The 18,966-nt window shown below is 42.0% G+C and overlaps 1 protein-coding gene across 2 annotated transcripts; it reads left to right on the forward strand.

Moving 5' to 3' along the window:
• The first annotated feature begins 1,233 nt into the window (after positions 1 to 1,233).
• Positions 1,234 to 18,472, forward strand: FAM110C (family with sequence similarity 110 member C). 2 transcript variants are annotated; one of them, XR_014953595.1, is made up of 3 exons: positions 1,234 to 2,561; positions 5,726 to 9,108; positions 9,721 to 18,472. XR_014953595.1 is itself a non-coding variant. In XM_085574569.1 (2 exons), exon 1 carries the CDS (start codon positions 1,427 to 1,429, stop codon positions 2,519 to 2,521), a length of 1,095 nt encoding a protein of 364 aa, XP_085430695.1. In that variant the 5' UTR covers positions 1,234 to 1,426; the 3' UTR covers positions 2,522 to 2,561; positions 5,726 to 9,113. The 2 variants fall into 2 exon arrangements, 1 of the variants encoding a protein (XP_085430695.1); XM_085574569.1 differs by lacking the exon at positions 9,721 to 18,472 and having other exon boundaries at positions 5,726 to 9,113.
• The last annotated feature ends 494 nt before the right edge of the window (positions 18,473 to 18,966 follow it).

Below are 18,966 nucleotides of genomic sequence, written 5' to 3' on the forward strand. Positions count from 1 at the left end.
GTAAGAGAGTAATGGTGGTTTGTGTGTTTCTAAGAAGGTCTTCACTGAAGAGCTAGCCCAAACTTTGATCCTCTGTGAAGGGTTGATCATAACCTTTCTCTTGATACAGTGAGAACCTTGCTGGTAGCAAAGCAGTGTATCCTGAAACTTCATAATGAGGACAGGGAGGCTCATCTCTTCCTTTCTAAAGTTGTTCACTACAATTTAGTGATTGTAAAGATGACATATGAACCAATCACCAAAAAAGCATTCTAGTATTACCCCAGAAGTAATAGACAAACCAAAACCAAACAAAACCAGTAAAAAATATGCATGAAAAAAACCTGCAGATACAAACTGGCTTTTGTTTCTTGTATTAGAACAAAAGTTATCTATAATTCAGTTATTACAGTGCATCTCACATGAGATCACGAGGTAAAGTTGAACTGCCCCAGGTGATTATCTGTGACTTACAAGTCTAATTTTCGGGAGTTTACATTCCAGCTAATGGCTCTGTCCTGCCTGTTCAGAACTGCCAGCCCCAGATGGGAATTCTGCCCTGTGTTTCCGTAGGGCAAAGATTTGCGACACGCAGTTCAGGCTGATGCCGTTCCACTGCACTTTACACTTCACGCGTGCACAGCCAAGCACAGCAGCGGGCCAGGGACAAACGCGTCCCTGCGGCAGCCGCCGCCACGGGAAGGGCAGGATGCCGCCAGCACAGCTGGATGCACAGCTGGAGGCACAGCTGGAGGCACAGCTGGGGGCACAGCTGGGGGCACAGCTGCGCTGCCCGCCCGGCGTGCCCAGACTCTGCTCTGCCGCTGTGCTCTGGAAGCCCGTCCCGTCCTTTCCCGATCATTCCAAGTTTTCCCGCTGGAGCGCAGCGCCCGGCACGGCCGGGCAGTGAAACTCGGGGGGGAGCGCACCGCGTAAGGAGCGGGGCAAGGTGGTGCCTCCCGGAGGGGAAGATGCGCTGGGGTCTGCCGGGTCAGGCCCCGGGCAGCGCCCCGTCCCCAGGCGGCGGCCCGGGACAGGAGGTTTCTGAGCGGAGCAAACCCTCCGGCTGCCCCGGCGTCGGGGCAGCGCCCCGCGCCCACCGCAGCGCCGTGCCCCCGGGCCCCCGGAGCCCCAGCGCCGCGGGAGGTGCCGGGGCCGGGGCGCTGCCCCCGGGGCGGCTCCTGCCTCCTTCCCTCCCTGTCCTTCCCTCCCTCCCTTCCTGCCGGCCGGGATTGGCTGTGCCCGCCGCCGGCGGGCGGGACGCGCGGCGCCCCGACGGTGCGGGGAGCGCGGCCCTCGGAGCGCGGAGGCGCCGCCAGCGCGCCCGACCTGCCCTACACCGCGATTTTCCTTTTTCCCCCTTTTTAATTTTTTTTTTTTTTTTTTTATTTTCTTCTCGCACTTCCCCGTCGGGACTGGAAGCAGGATCCGCGTCCCTGAAATTGCTATGCCAGCTGAAGTCTCCCGGGCCGTGGGAATGCACGCCATCTCCGACCTGCACTCCTCCCTCCCCCTGCGGCTCCTCAACAAGGGGCCCGAGTACCTCCGCCGGCAGCTGGAGGCCGGCAAGCCGGGCAGGAAAAGTGCCGTGGAGAGGCTGGCCGCCGATAAGGCCAAGTACGTGAAGAGCCAGCAGGTCATCGGCGCCAGGCAGGATCCCGTCATCGCGCTCAGCTCAGCCTCGGAGAGCAGCGGCGAGACCTGCTCCGTGGAGAGCAGAGCGGCGAGCCGGGCCGCGGGCAGAGGGGCGGGCGCGGCGCCCCTGGAGCTGGGCAAGGCGGGGGGCTCCTGCCCGGCCCCCCTGCGCCACGGCCCCCCCATCGCCAGGCGCAGCACCAAGAGGCAGGTGCGGCCGGATTCCCTGGTGATCTACCGTCAGAAATGTGAGCTCGGCAGAGGTCAGGGCCAGGACAGCTCACGGGGGAACTTGGTGAGGAGGATCTTCAATGGGTCCGTGAAGGAGAAGCAGCTGGCTTCCCCTGCGTTGCCCAGAGTCATGGAGGACATCGCAGCCACCGAGAGCACTGAGCCTCTCTCAGCAAAAGATGGTGACCATGAGCCAAACGACCATGGAGCGGTGCAGACTATCCCTGTGAGCACTGAAGGGTCAGGGGTATGTACAAAAGAGCATGAGAAACCCTCAAAACTGAGTACGCCTCCTGAAGAGGTCAAGGAGGTGAAGAGGAGAGGTCTCCATCGCTCCCAGTCAGACATCAGCTCTCGCTACTCCAAGTCCTTCGCTGACTTTGAAACATTTTTCAAGTACTGTGGCCTGGAGCAGGAGGTCATTGAGGATCTTGGGAGAGAAAACTTCTCCGTGGTGTCTGACAATGTCTCCTTCAAGATCCGCAGCATCAGCGTGGCAACATCGGAGAGCGAGTTCACGAGGCACAGCGGGGATGAGGGGCTGCTGGAGGATGAACTCACCGAGCAGGTCCCCAGCAGCACCTCTGTGATCGAGCGCAACGCTCGGATAATCAAATGGTTGTACACGTGTAAGAAAGCCACGGAGACCAGTAAGGTGATCCAGGAACTGGCATGATGGCTTCATTCAGCACGCGTTGGAGCCTGGTGAACTCAAGGTGCGTGCAAAGCCTCGCCCTGACAAATTTTCTCTTTCCTTTTTAGAGCGCAGTTAACTTCTCATGGTTTGTATTAGTGTTTTCAGGAAGGGCTAAAGGAAACTGTATTTTGTTTGCCACATGTTCCAGGTATGGCTTTTTTGGAAAGCAGGTATCTGTGTTATTACAAAAACCAAAATACAAACAAGTAAATGTTTGCAGCTTGCCTGGTTTAGATCTGACCTGCCACAGGAAATTAGAGTCAGTGTCTGTGAAGGATGCCTGCACTTGTCAGATTCCTGCTTTGCAAATATCTTATTTCTTCTAATTTCTGCTATATTAAATGCTAGGAAGAAGCCTTAGAAGTATGTTCAACCTTTAGTTACAGTTATTTGGATAACAGACTGATGAGTCTACTGCTAATTAGGAGTACACTGTATTTATACTGTACTGCTGAAACTATTACTCATCACTAGTGCACTGTATTTACACTACATTGCTACAGTTTTCTCCACTCTTTCTCCTTCTCCTTACACATAGGCACCCCCAAGTATCAGAAAAGCAAAACTGAATCAGTGCCCTGCTATCAATCTTATTTCCTCCATGGCTTTCTGTTGGGACCCTAAAAGTTTGTTCCAGGCGACCTCATAGCATTTCACAGAGTTTGGATTTTCCTCTGCAGTGGGTTTTGCTGTGTGGTTTTGTGCTGGTAGCTGGGAATGGCTTGTGTGGTTTGCCTTGGTCAGAGGGGTGCTCCAGTGTTTTAAGCTAAAGATAATTAACACAAAAGTGTGGATCTAGGCTTAGAAATCAATTACTTCACAGACAGAAGCATAACAAATTTAGCTCTGGTAAAAGCCAATGTCCTGGTTTAATAAAAGTGGTGTTTATTTTGTGTATGATCTCCTGAAAAAGAACTATATTCATGGAGCCTGTGGTGTTGATAATCTATGAGATAGGAGTTTTTCTTCCAGTACATAAAGCCCCTAGGATAACTACCGAAGCTTACCATGAGGTATTTAAAAATTTCATGAGTAGATCTTGATATGAAAATTACATGTATATTTTCTGACAGTTCATAATTGGTGCATGAGAAGAACATCATTTGGTGTAGATACAGCTGCTGATAGAGCATGTGGGCCCTACAGATGTGGAGAATTGTAATGCTAGAGCCTCATTCCTATGTGGATGTGAGGCTGTCACTCTAAATTCCTTTAATCCATGTAAGGCAAAAATCCATTTACTTGAAACTGATTTTAATTATGTGAAATTTAGTTCATCTTTAGAATTAGAATTTTTCTCAAAAGTCTATTTTCTTCCTGCAAGAGGAGGAAGACAGGGAAGACATTATACAAAAACTTTTCAAGGCTGTGCTGATAAGAATATTCTCAGGTATTCGGTTCACAACTTAAAAGAAGTCTTGTTATGTAACAAATCCTTTCCCAAATAATTGTAGAGAGAAAAAAGAGCTCTTCCAAACTAATCATTTATCCTTCCTCATCCTTCTGTGATAAAAGGTCAGGGAGATACGCAAAACAAAATGAGGAAGGTGATGGCTTTGTGAAGCTCCTTGCAGCTGCCAGCCTTGCTAAACAAGAGGATGGGAGGCAGGTTCTGGCAAGCATTGAACCACACAAGAAAAACAACCAAATAAAAGCCTGTTTGCTCCCGAATGCCCCTGATGGGGGTAAGGTCCAGGTCGTCACCACAGAGCTGGTGCAGAGGGAGCAGCTGGTCCTTTCCTGTCCATTTGCGGGGTTCTAAGTGTGTCCAGTGCTGCAGCTGAGGCAGGAGATGCTGGTGGGCACCCCTGGGAGCATGCAGTCTGCAGAGGAGGTGCTGCACCAGGGCAAAGGCAAGGCTGGGAGGTTGGGAAGTACGAGGAGCTGAACCAGTGTAACCTCACATGAGCTTGGTCAATGGCTCTTTATTTTTACCATATAAGAGAAACCTGTAGTACACAGCCTGACAAGGTGGTGAAAAGATCTCAATGAAAAAGCATCAAGTTCATTCAAGTGATCCTATGTTCATTCTGCAATAACTTGAATTACTCTGGTAGCAGTTCCTTTGGCACCAAAATTTTTGACAGCCTAGGAATGACGAATTCAGAGGGTCCTTATTTATAAACTTATTTTTAAGAATATTAGGGCTAACTCTCAACTGTTCGATCTCATCTGTCAGGTAGTTTCTGAAAACTGAGAATGTACTTATCATTTAGGCCGCAGAAGATGGAAGTTCAGAAAGGTCAGCTAAAAATACCTGTACACTGCACCCAGAATAAAGGACAAGGGTCATTAAGTATTACCATAAGTTAAATACTACATTTACTGGACAGAATTTAAGGAGAAAGTTGTTTATCATCACATGATTGTAAGATGAATCTTGTAGTTCTGGTCTGAATTTTTATTCAGTTCTACACTTTGACATTATAGCATCAAGTCGGCTATATGTATTTTTTCACAATATCCAAGTATTTGGCTCTGCTTAGCTTGCTTATTAAAGGACAGTGGATAGCTGTTCTTTACTGGGGAGCAATGTATTCTTTCTGGTATTGCCAGTTCCTGGTTTCCTAGAGAGGCTTGAAAATTGTTGCATCTTCTTGGATAATGAGGCAGAAACCTCATTTCTGAAATCCCAACATTCGTTATGTATAAAACACCTTTCAAGAACTGCAGAGCTTTTATGGGCCAGTGATCATTCCATTCATATTTTATGTTCTCTGTTTAATTTTTCATTAGCTCTCTGGGACCTGGTGAAGCACCATGTAAGTAAAAGAGCTGGTTGAAGGATCAGGTTCTTTAGCATGTTTCATCAGAGAGATGATTGCAGAGTGCAGGTTGTGAGCTTCAGAAAACTGAGGTCCTTAGGAAGATGGTCATTGCTGTTTCTTGATAGAAAGCTTCCTGGGTTGACCTCTACAGTTCAGTTCCTCTCACTGTCAGTTCTGCTTGATTCTAGGAAGAGGGTTCATTCTGCATCCTCCTTCCTGAGCTGCATCAACATTATTCAGCTTTGAGTTTCTCATCATTCTTAAGTGGATGGGCATTATTCACATGAAAATCTCCAGGGAGGGTAATTTACTATGTTGGCAGTAGCCACAGGCAGCTGAATAAAAGCTTTAGAGTATCACCTTAAGCTTGTCTGACATGATAAATAACAAATGACACTTTTTCTTCTTTCTTCAGAATTGTTGACTTGGAAGTTGAACAAAACCAGACGCAGGAAGAAGCTGTTCTCTCTTCTGGCTTATGTGTACTTTGTCCAAGTTTAGTATTTTGTTATAGCCTCCTGCCTTCACCCCCATCCCCTGGAAGCCTCACTCTTGTAAAGCCCAAGCGTGTCCAAGACTGCAATGAAAAGTGGAGATTGTGAACTGTGCCCCCCAGCAAGACAGCAGGAATCAAAAGCCCCTGGAAAATTGGAGTGTGGCAGCATCTGCCATCTGCAGTAATATTCAACATCAGCTCACTGCCTCAGGATGTCATGCCAGACTGTGAGAGAAGGTCTGTTTTGTGCACCCATCTCCTTCCAGCAATGAATTTGTCAACAGGGATGGGAGGAGAAAGTGGGAACAAAGTGGCAATGACCTCTGGGTCAGGTGTTCCCTTGCAGACAGACTCCGCCTGGGTGTCCAAAGGCTCTGCCTTTGGCTGTTGGATCAGAGCTCATCCTGACATCATTCACCATCATTTGCTTGGCTGGTGAAGGCTAAATGAGGCAGCCTTATCTGAGATACTTGACAAACATGTGAGCTAAATCCTTGCCAAACCTCTCTTTCTCTGAGAGCATGCAAGCTGAATTAGCGTACTTTGTATCCATCTAGTTTGCTGTTGCTAGCTTGTCACACAGCATGCTCAGCCATTGGGAAAGAATAGCACCAAATACTTCCAGCTGCATGGTTCCAGGAAACAGGTACTGAGGGAGGTTTTGCATTGTTTCTGCCTTGCAGAATGGTACAGTTTGTTTGCAGTGTGTGCCTGAGACTGACATGGCAAACATTGCAAGGTTTGGCAGTCGTGGTGTAAGACCTTTGGTTTTAGGCAGTGAGTGAGCAGCTGTTACAGAATGGCATTAGGGAACTGTGCCAGGCTGTGCTAAGCCACACTTCCCCAGTGTGGGTCTGCAGCAGGGCTGTGCAAGGTGGCATTGCTGCTCTCCAAGGCAAGAAGGCATGCTAGAGCACAGCCAGGCCAGGGAATGTCCTGATGACACCCAGTGTAGACAGCTCTTCACTCAATGTCATCAGTAAAATGCTTCATTTGGGCTGCCTGAGCTAAACTTATTTTAAAGATGATATTTGTATCATTAGTGTAGGGAATGAGGGCTCTGCAGTAACTCATGGCTATGCTTCAAACACCCCAATCTGTCATTGCTTGCTAGAAAATCAAAGCATTTTATATGGACATTGCAAACCACAAAACAATTAAAAAAAAAAGAAAAGCCAAAGCCACTTTCCCTTTCATTTGCAGTGATATCCATCTGTGAAAGCTGCCTGACTGGCACAATGTTGACTTCAGCTGTTGGTCCTGCAGAGGTTAAAGCTTACTTCATGGTACATGGTTGTGGAAGAGTTTCCCTTGAAGAGCTCATCGACATCAGCTAAATGTCATATGAGTTGCACTGCCATGGGTTTTAAATGTGCTTGTCAGTCTGGAAATGCAATGTCTTGTGTTTCTAGTGTTGGGTACTAAGGCCTACGTGTCTGAAGTTAACTAGATAACGATTCCAGATAAAATAATTGTTGAACCCACTTTTCAGCTGGGAGAAAACTAAGTAGTTTGTGTGATCTCCTTCGAACTTAGAGAGAAGGTAGCATATGTGGATATTTTCTTACATAATGAAATCTCCATATATATTTGTTACATTATTATAAACGGATGATTCTCAGAAAATTTCAAGATGCTGCTAATATGGTAAGATTTATACACTGAAGGTGCAGGTTTTAAAGGATCACAGTCTAGGTTTATTAGTCAGGAACATAATCTTATGTATCTGTTCTATTCATGCTCCCAGCAAGATGCTGTACCACATATATATTTATATATCAGAGCTAAGGAATGTTTTTCTTCAAAAACATGGATGACTGTAGCTAGCTCAGAGTGCAGGAAAAATCTTTTGAATTATAATCCAGTGCCCCTGCCACAGGAGAAGAGAATTGATTTGTTCTGTTTCCAAGGAGAATTTCTGTTTCGTTTTCAAACTTCTATTTGTTGTTCCTCTGTCAGTGGAGCAGCTTTCAAAAGTTAAGATGAAAGATGTATTACTCATGGGTTTTCAATATTAGGAAGGAATATGTTTAATTTGCTTGAAAACACTGAACATCAGCTTTTCTGAAAATCGATGAGGATTTTATGTCAAAGGTGAGTGAAATCAGAACTGGACCCATTCTGAATACTTTTTTGTCCCTCTGTTTGTCTTTGTGGATAGTTCAGTAGGATTCAGGTGACTTTCCACACTGATGTGGCAAAATTTCTTTGGCCATGTTCAAACTCTGTAGGAATCCCAAGCACTCCCATTTATTTCAGAGGTGATGTGGACCTGTCTAAGATCTTTGCCTGATAAGCTGTAGATTCCCTTTATTTAGTAATACCTTCTGGGGAAGCTAATAATTTACATTTCCTGTATGTCAGAACAAAAATAGATTACAACCTTCTTTCCCCATGCATTTTGGGAATGACTAATTCAGTGCTTTTTCCAAATGATGAGAGCTCTGATGTTCATTCCACTCCTGTTACTGTTACATGTAAAGAGTTTTCCTTTCTTCTGCTGGGTCTTTCAGTCATATCCTTCAAAATGAGAAGAACTTGCTAATGTTAGCCACTACCTATCTTGTTCTCAAAAAAATTTTTTTTTTTTTTTTTTTACTATTTGATTATAAAATATATCATTTAGAATGTGTGTAGTTTTCCAGATTTGCTGTTAAACTGTGGAAAAGTTGCAGTGTGAACATAAGCTTTAGCAATGGAGCTGGTTTTCCAGTTGTCTGGGGAGCCTAAAACAGCAGCTTGATGACAAAGGCTAGTCATAAATTGGATTATTTTGTTTGACTAGAACTATGTAAACAAAATAGTCAAATGGGATGCAAGTGTACAGAACAAATTGCTGTTTACACCCATGCATTTCATGATTCTCCAGTGCTGTGACAAGGGGCAATGTCCACAACTGTGGCATAACAGAAGAAAGATACAAAGTCTGGGGTTTATGGTCTGGAATATGGAGATAAGACTGAAATATTTGCAATATATTGTAAATATTACTGTACAGAAATCTATAAGAAATACAGATTTTTTTATATATATCTATATATAACTTTTCTAAGGGGTATAAGTCTACACATTTTATGAAATTGGCCAAGCATTACTTTGGCGGGGATTAAGCAGAAACTTTCTTCTGGAGCAGGTTGTCCTGCCATTGTGTCCTATGAAGTTTCTTGCATCTGCTTTTGAACCCTTTGAAATGGAATACTTGTCGGATCTGATACGGATGTTTCACCATTGTTATGCTTATATTTCTGTGAAAAAAACTGCATGATGTTTAATGCATACAAATAAAACTACCACTCTGAGAGGTAAAGTTTACTTTTTTTAAGTATACTTTTATTTTGCTGTCTCCATTAAAGCACTATTATTTTAAAGCTGGAATCGCATTAAGGAATTAGTTTCTCTGTGAGTGAGGCTGATACTTGACTGGGACATCTCTGACCCCTGGCTGAGAGCTTAGGCACAGAATCTCACAAGGAGGTGGCACAATAACTAGCTCTCAATATCAGTAAATTTGAATTATATGAGGTTAAGGCTGTTGTTCTACAATATTCTAGTACTTTTTATTTCAGAATATGCCTGAAAAGATAGAGTTTATTTCTGAAGGGTACTATTTTTTTCCAAATTTAGTATTCTATTTGGTCTTGCGCACTCTCAAACACTGCAATGTGCTGCAGGCAATACCACACTAATTTCAGCCAGTGTCCAAAGTGGGAGGGAGTTTGAAGTTCTGCCTGGAAAATATATTATCTCCAGAATTTTATAAAAAACTGTTGTTGACTATTCTTTCCATAGAAAGAATTCAGTATGTTATGCTAAATCTCTATTTATTTTGTGTAGAAAGCAGCAGAAATAATGGTTGCATACAGTGAGCTTTTACCAGAAACCAATGCATTCCAGTTTCATGTTTATCATTTCAGTGTGGTCTAATCTGCTTAGACTCAAGTGTTTCACCAGTCAACATTTGAAGGCAACTTGAGGTTGAGCTAAAGGATGCTTGCTGTGCAGATTGAGATCTTCCACAAAAACCCAAGAGCAACTTTATTATCGCTGACTTGTAACCTTCCTCTCACAAATCCCATGTGACCTATGTCAGTGCAAGGTAAGAAGCAAGCCTGGAAGGGTGAAATACATACATCCCCCTTTCTATGGAGGTTAATCTCCCATAGCAAACCTTTGTCTTGCTGTCTTAGAGAGGACAGAACCATTGTAGTCTGAGAATGACCTTGGGCTACAGCCCAGCTTAGCATTTAGGAACATTGCTCTTAAGTAATTTTTCATATAACACCTGTATCCCATATTTTATGAAGTCCAGTTTTTGGATTTCTTCTAGAAGTCAGGTATGGCAAGGTGCCGTTCTTGGACTGTCTGGTCCTTTAAAAGTCACAGGTTACTCATCCACTGCTTTGCTTCTGATTCATCTCTGAGTAGTAAATAGATGTTGGAAAGAACCCAGAAAAAAAATCTTTTCAGATGTTTTGTAGATGTTGAAGCATTCTGAACACACCACTGCAAAAAACACTTACTATCTCCAAGAGCTTTTGCCAAAGAAGGGCTATGCTATGTCAACAGCAGGTAAATAAACAAATACAGGACTTGGCTTTAGTCTGCAAAGAGATGCCTTGAAATGTTGAGGACATTTTGTGGTTAGGCTGTATTTATCCTGGCTTTATCCTGTGGTAGTGAACAGGGACTATACTATGTTAATTCACTTAAGTATAATGTTGTAGAGAGAGGTGGTAGATACCCCATCCTTGGGTATAAAATGAACTTAGAAAGCACTACTCAGCTCATTTTGCAGGCAATGATGTAACAGCAGTCTGTCAAGGTCACCATGACAAAAGGTATTGAGAATTTTGGTCAATTATACTTGCCAATAAAATTTGTGATATAGCAGAAAAACAAACAGTATAATAGAAAAAAACCCCTTCCAGATCGAAGTCAGCTACCTATATCTTTCTCCAGAAATCAATCTAGTTACTGAAAGAACACAAAATCCTGTAAAATTAGCTTGCATGTTCGTACAGGACTTGAGTTGCCTCAGCATTTATGATTTAAAATATCCAAGAGCTGTGATTGTCTGGGTTTCAAAGTTTGCCTCAATCATCAAGAGTTCAGCAGGAGTACCAATTTTCACGTTTTTTCATAGGCAGTAACAGGAACCAGAGGGTAGCAATCATAAACACAATTATTGGTCGGTTATTGATTGGCATTAGAGCACTGAAGCAACAAGCACCAAGATGTGGAGTCACATACAGAGGCAGGCACAGCTGAGCACACAAAGGGGAGTGCTGCTCCTACTCCTTCCTTTTAGCCCAACCTCTTCTTGCATCACTGTTTTTCTCTTTGGTGACCAGGAAGTCTTAACCACTTCCGCAGTTACTCATCGCTCTGAGTTGCTCATCTGACGCCTTCTCTGACGTCCCTTTCCGTGTTTACATTTCCAGTGAACTCATTCATGTGCCAATGATTACGCATGGCACTGTTCTGTTTATCCTCATTCCCATAATCTTTTTTTCTGAATAATGCTTTCAGTTAGGTTTTACAACCTTCCGCTCAATCTTTCTGTTTCTGCCCTAAGGAAGCTAAGAACTAATAATGCAAAAAGTCAAGCAATGAATGTGCTCTCTAGTTAAGCAGAAGAGACTACAAGATCTGAGACCAACTCTCTAGTCTTTTTTCATCAATATAGCTCTTCCTGCATAGCTTAGCAATAATTTCCTCATTATTTTCTTCTTTGATACTTTCTTGTAACATCATCTTTCCCTTGGTTTATGTCTTCTAGACAATGTTTTTCAGAACTGTGGTGATACTTTGTCCTCAAAGAGCTCTGAGCACAGCTATTACAAAATCAAATCCCAAATCACAAGTCTTTTTATGGTGTACTATAGTTTAAGCCTTCTAGGAAGTTTGGTGGGGCAAAATAAGAACAATTAGGACAGTGAAAGGCACTTGGTTAAGCTTTGCAGTAGCAGGACTGAGAAAGAAAGACTGAATCAGTCCTGTGTGGAACCCAGGACAGCAGAGTATCTCTCGAGATTGTTGGAAAGATGCAATTTGCCACTAATTTATTGGGAATACATCTTCACTCAACATTTATTTCCTGAAGGAAAGTAAATTTAAGAAGAACTTTATCACATGCAAGAGTCAACCAGCATCAAACAGAAATGTTGTCTATTGTGTTCACCTGCAATCTCAAGCTGAGATGCCTCTCCAGGCATCTGTTGGGTTTAAAAAGAGCATCTGCAGAGCTGCCTTCATCTGCTCTAACAACAATGAGAATAGGATTCAATAATAAAAAAGGATTAAATTCCTTGATGACAATTACTATAAAGAGGCTGAAAATGGTGTAACTTCGAAGAACAGGCCTTCAATGTAACATTCCAAAACAGAATAATAGTCTGGAAGCTGCAATTTTCCTAAATTTTCTGATTTTTAGATTGTATAATTTTGTTACCCTACAGCTGATAGAAAGACCATCTTATTCCTGCAGAGTTTGAGACATTCATAGGTCACCTTACATTGCTCCAAAACAATTTCAGACACAAAGTGGTAGGATAAAAAGAGGACTTCTCTGCCCACTGATCATGGAATCATAGAATATGCTGAGTTGGAAGGGACCCACTAGGATCATCAAATCCAACTCTTGGCCCAGCACAGGACAATCCCAAGAATAACACCATGTGCCTGAGAGTCTTGTCATGCACTATCCAAGAGTGCATGATACATTTTCTTCCCTGTACACTTTGTCTGAAATCCCCATTTACCTATGCTTGATCTCAAACTGTCACTAATAAATTCCCCCGATCTTCAAATATTTACAACATAAATCAGTGTGGTTTGTATTACGTTAGCATCTTGCTTTACCTGAGGACTGAGAACAATATTGACAACAGTCCTCATGTGTAAAATGTTTGTACAAAAGCAGGAGTACATAAAAAATCCAGTCTGCTAATTACATCACAGTACATAGGGATAATCTGGAAGATTTTTTACAAATTAATATGCAATAAAAAATCATGCCCTGCAAAATTCAGGGAAATGGGGAAAACTGATTTGGAGGAATGGTTAACCCCCAGAGTTACATAATTAGATGTATTTTTGTCTGTCTTCAGAGTACCCTAAGAAAGGCATTTACCTATCTAATGGTTCAGCAGAGCTGGCAAGATTAGGAAGGTTGCAGTAAATTGCAAAAGAGATGTTTTGTCACAGAATAGAACTCAGATTCTGCCTGCAGTTAGAACGCACAGGAAACTGTTGTTTTAATTAGAAGTATGGATTTGAATCTATTTGCATTACTTTAACTGTAAAATAAAATTGATTCAAAAGTGTTGCAAATGTCCATGTGCTCAATTGTCCTTCAGCAGTCCTCCCTCTGCTTAGTTCAAGTCAGCTTGCCACAGGGCTCAGCTGAACAGAAACAACTGCAAAGACTTGAAGCTCTGAAGCACTCACTTAGCTGAGATGTGGCCATGGAATGGGATCTGGCTATCAAGTGCTGTGAGCCAGTTACCCTCTGCCAGCTGCCAGTGCAGCCTCCCAGGTGTGCTGAGGTGCACCAGAGCAGACCCCGGCCGTGCTGCTGCAGCACATTTGGCATGTTCTCCAGTTTTTGTCCAGCAGGCAGGAGCTGATGGAGGAGTGGGGACTGCTGGGAGGGAGGCCTGCTATGAAGGTGGTTGACCTGGACTCTAGAAGTGCTCTCCAGGTATCATACTCTCAACTATAGCTGTTGCAGCTTCAGGGGCCTTACCTGCTGTGTAAATAGAATATGTACCGGTAAGTTAGAGAACAGGATTTCTTTTCATCTAAATTAATGCTCTACCACTTAAAAAAATTATATATTTGTCTCTCTAAATAAATATCTAAAATAGATTTCCAGATTAACTGTAAATTCTTATTTACAGTTTAAACCCATCTTAAAATTATTTTGCTCATTCCTAAATTAAAACAAACACTGACCAAACACTCCTGTATTTGTTCTCTGTTGATTTTACTCAACATTCTTCTGCAGAGATATCTTTTCAAGGTTTATATAGGTATATTTCTTTTGAAATAAAAACTTTTCATAGTTCTATAAACACATTTATGATCCAGATTGAAACCATCCCAACATTTAGGACTCTTCAGGTGCTGAATGCGAACAAGAAACAGAAGGACACCTATTTTACACTTTACATTTTGCCACAAGCCTGGTTTTCATCCAGATTCGCAGTTCAGTGGTGGATGCAGGAGAGTAATGAGGAACATATGGTCTGTAGCATGTCTGGTCATGGATAAGTGCTGTGCTTTGTTGTAGCATGATAATTTATGCCCTGGGAATGGCTGCAAAGCATAAACATTGCCCAGTACAAATATTTCCAATATCAAGAACCCTCCGATGTCCATTTTCTGCAGCCTTCCCAGCTTTTCTTAGTGATTCTATTTGTTGTGACAAACCTCAAAGACACAGCTGGAGACACAACGATGTTTTCTGCAGAGTCAGGATCACACCTTTGCCACTATGATCAAGGATGAAATGTAAAGCAAAGACAACAAATTCAATCCAGGCAGGAAGTAAACGCGGGTGGATCTGAGTGAAATCAAATGCAATGGAAACACAAAATAGTCGATCATCAGCAGATGTGTTTGTGCCACATAGCAACAATTCCATAAGAAGTATAAGAAAAGCCAGTGTAGCTAAAAAAGGAAGTGTAAATGAAATCGCTTCAAGGAGGAGTCTTAAGATGTGAGGAATAAAATGGACTGGAAATCTCCCAGACTGCAGAAAGAAAAGGTAGCTGTGATGATGGTATCTTCCATTGTGTGGAGGATGCAAGAAAAATTCATCAGGAAAAAAGTGAAAGATATGTCAACTGTTTGACTTCCTTATTAATAATTGGTTGGATCCACTATGCTGTTTGTGTCTGGTGAGCTTCTAAGGTAAAAGTAAGCTGATGTGAGAATCATTTTAATGAAGTCATAGATTTTGACTTTATAAAATGTTCTGCTTTTCAGGCTTAAGGTTCTCACAGTATTTAATTGAGTAATAATCAATTACTGGTAGTAATTACAGCTAGAAAAAGCCACATGATACTGCAGCCAAGAAGAGGGAGCGCTAAGATACTGGGTCACAGCTTGAGCTGTTTGAAATGGTGTAATGTTTCAAAAGAACTCACAACCTTTCCAAATCATAATTCTCTTTATCAGAAGTATCTCAGAGCCAGTTTTGCAAACAGATGCTGGTACTAAGGGTTCAACCACATGACTCAGCTCTGGCAGCCAAACCTGCCAGCACTTGTCCTGTGAGCTGCTGTGACTGTCCAGGTGTGTGCTCCTGGCCGGCTCCAAATGGGAGGTGATGCAGCCTGTGGGTATTTTGCAGCTGGGGCTGTTGCTCTGTTCTAAGGGCAGGCTAACAAACAGTGCCCAGCAGCCCAGTACATCTCACCTGACTGCCTACCCCAGCAGGCCTATCTGCAGCCACTGAGTCATCCTCTCTTCAGATAGACCTGGAATTAATCACTTCTGCAGCCACCTACAGTTCACTGCTAACTGCTGGGGAGAATGGGGACTGATTTAGGCTAGACTACTAACCTTTGGCCAGTTAAACTTAGACAAGAGCAATCCCACCCTCATCTAGTGTTCATAAACTGTACCATTGTGGAAGTGTTTGTCTGAAGTCATAAAGCCTACTGAGGTTTTTTAGAGAGGGCCTGTCTTTTTTTTTTTTTTTTTGTTCTTTATTGAGGTAAAATATTTTGGTTACTGTTTCTGACAATCCCCAGCCAGGTGTGGCTGGAACAAGCTTCAGCTTGGTAAACCCTAAATTTGTCAAAACTGAGGGGCCCTGGAAGAAATGCTGCAGAGCCAACATGGTCATTGGCAGAAAGTCGAAATAGGGTAAAGAATGTTGGGTGCCTCCAGGCTAGGTGGGCTCAGCAAATGTGACACCACAGTTACCCTAACATCTAGAGGAAGTGTAAGAGTTGTCCTTACTTATCTAGGAATAGTCAGGTTAGTTAAGGTTAAACTCAATGTCTGGCATATTAATTAATTTCTGTGGAGTGTGGCTGTCTAGAACAATAGTCTAGTCCCTTAAATCTCATTTTTGGAAGGCTATTTCAATCGCACAACCAGCGGGTTAAAGTGGCGCTAACTGCAACTGCGACATGCTGGGATTTGGTTTATCCTTATGATAGAGAGCAACACCTAAGGCAAATCTGAAAAATCAAGGGGTGTGCTGTTCCAGAAAAGAGCTGTGTCTTTAGCCAAAAAATGAAGCAGTTGCTGGAAAGGCAGGGAAAACAAAGGCAAGGATTGATACAACTCTCTTTGTTTTATTTTCAGAATGAAAGAGGAAAGAGCAGTTTTTCAAAACCATAGCATGGAGGAAGGAGATGTGAGTCATTAGTGTACATAAATCTAGATATCTAAATGGTAAGGCTGATCAAAAAAATTCCAACAAAAATATTTTCATAATGGAACTTGTCTTTAATGGAGTTCATGTTTTTCACAGAAGTATTAAATGAATATCTTCCCCCCTCCACCCCCCCAAAAGCTAAACTTTTAGGCACCAAAACAATTAGAAATCTCTGAAAATGAATATATTTTTGTCAGGAAGAACAGGCTAATTCAAAGCAAAACATCACGTACATAGTAGAGGAAGCTGTATGCTCAGAGTATCTGGTGTATTCAGAAATCAGCTCATTTTGGATGCTGGGTTCTTTTTGGTCCTGAGGCAGATAATGGAAAATTTAAATGCAATTAATTAGTAATTGTTCAGCTGAAAAGTATTGTTGTTGTTGTTGTTGTTGTTGTTGTTGTTAAAGGCCAGAACTACTGACAGGAGTCTTGGAGAGCTCTCATTATACCATTAATACAAAACTCTGTACTAACTAGTACACTATTGGGTCTAGGCACCTTACCCCCTTCATCTTAAAATTTCAATATGTAGATTTACTTTCTCAAGCCTATTACTATTAAAGTGTAATATTCATTAGTATTCCAGTCAGACAAATATGTTCCAGGCCATTAGAATGCAATATAGTAATTACTTTTTTCCAGATAAAGCTCAATGCTCTGAAAAAGAAGTTTTCATTTGAACTATACTTGGATAATATCTTAATATGTGAATGTACAACTACAGAAGCTGTTAATGTGTAACTAACTGAAAGATTCTTTGAAACAATACATTGAGTCTCTGCAGTTTTCACATTCATGTTACTGTCAGCAACTTGTGATTTGCATGTGCTGTGATAAAATATTTTGCATATAACAAATGTAGTTGTGTCAGAGAGAAAATTAAAGGCAATTTCCCTTCTAGTTATCTTTTTCCTTTTTTCTAAAGTTCTATGTACCCTCTCTAAATATTGCTTTATCCCTTATATTATGAAAAGCAAGTCTGTTGTGAAACACAAATCATCCAGGAAGTCTTGTAACACCCATTTCAGATTATTTCACAGAGCTATTTTTATTTCTGTGTGGAAAACTGAAGCAAAAAGAAATGAAAATACCATAAAATTGAGAAGATACATGCTGATGCCAAATTGAGAGTTTTTTTAGGAGGGAGGGAGGGAGGGAGGGAGGACGGAAGGACGGAAGGAAGGAAGGAAGGAAGGAAGGAAGGAAGGAAGGAAGGAGGGAAGGAAGGAAGGAAGGAAGGAAGGAATCACAGGCAATATCAGGCTGGAATAAAACCATCTAGGAAATAGAAATCAATGAAATATTAAAAAAAAAAAAACAACTGGTTTTAGCTCAGCTATCCTTCCTAAGAATCTACACTCTTCTTAGAATCTTGTTCACATGCTTTTTATAATCTGTTTAGTAGTAATTATTTTACATTTTGCTCCTACATTTGTTCCCAACAGTCTTCCCCGTCCTGTCAGGCCCTTTGATTTTTCGTTCTGCTTATGAAAATACGGCTGCTTGCAAGGTTACACGACACTTCCCAGGGCATTCACTAGGTGTACCTGAAAGTCATGTCCTGTGTTTGCCTGAGGTATTGGCTGCTCCTCCCATAAAGGGGCAGAGATTGCATTTGTTTGCAGATGAAATCTATATTATTGATTTCTAGCCATCAAGGTTCCGGCAGCTGCTGTTTTCTGAAACCCTAAGGCAAACAATGAATTGTAGCACCAGAGAGACACCAGACAATTTTTCTTGCTTCTGCCATTTCCTTGCACTAGCTTTTATGTCTTTTATCCTGACTTTCTGCTTTGGAGATGTGCCTAAGTCATTTTTCTTATAAATATGTTTTGTATCCAGAGATTTTTTCTTGCTCTTCTAGATGCACTAGTCCTCCAGACTCTAGTAGTCTGTCAAAGGTGATCAAAGAAGGAGCTGAGAGGAGACAGTTTAAAAGGGAATCGCTGATCAAAGGATTGCAAAAAAATATTTTTATCAGAGATATGTGATATTATGTAATTGGAGAACTGATATAGAGGGAATAATGGTCTGTTTTATTATTAAAGGTTTGCAATAATAATAAATTCTTTAAAAATACTGTAATAGCTCTTATTATTATCTAATAAAATTAAGCTGTGGCTTTGTGATAGCTTTTCAGGTTCTTTCATCAGCTCTTCAGACCTCTTTTCTTTTTGATATACATTTAACTCTTTTGCTGAAGTCCTGTGAACTGTTTAGTTTTGAAGCTATGATACAGGAATAAATTGATTGGTATTTATATTTTATTGGCTTGTTAAAACAAAGCATTTTCTGAGGAAGAAAAATTGACAAACAGGCAAAGATTAAAAGCTGTGAAGGGCAAAACAGGTAACTGGGACAACTTTCAACATTTGTGTGAATCCACCAGGAAGCCACCTACTTTGCACCAGGATTGTGGTGTGGGCAATGCACCCACACAGCTCAGAATCCACCCAAAGCTGCAGGATGGTGCTCTCTGCACCAGCACAGGGTTGTCTTCAAATCCTGAATCCCTAAGTGCTTGACAAGGCATAAACACAAACCAATAATATATTTGCAACAAAAGCAGTGCACATTCTAGGAGATGTCAAGAAATGTCTGACAGCTACAGTAAAGACAAGTCAATGCAAGTCAAAACAAAGCCAACATTTTCAAAATACTGCAAGTATCTTAATCTATACTTGAGCAATTAAATTGCTCAATCACAGATCTCATTAAAGAAATTAACAGTTGAGAAATTTCTGTAATTCTGAAAGAAAAGA

Source organism: Lonchura striata, chromosome 3 (assembly GCF_050655825.1).
Source record: "Lonchura striata isolate lonStrDom1 chromosome 3, ASM5065582v1, whole genome shotgun sequence".
In the NCBI taxonomy this organism is placed as follows: Eukaryota; Metazoa; Chordata; class Aves; order Passeriformes; family Estrildidae; genus Lonchura; species Lonchura striata.

Bases quoted from the DNA above. Each gene is read 5' to 3' on its own strand.
- FAM110C (XM_085574569.1), top strand. From the start codon at position 1,427: ATGCCAGCTGAAGTCTCCCGGGCCGTGGGAATGCACGCCATCTCCGAC.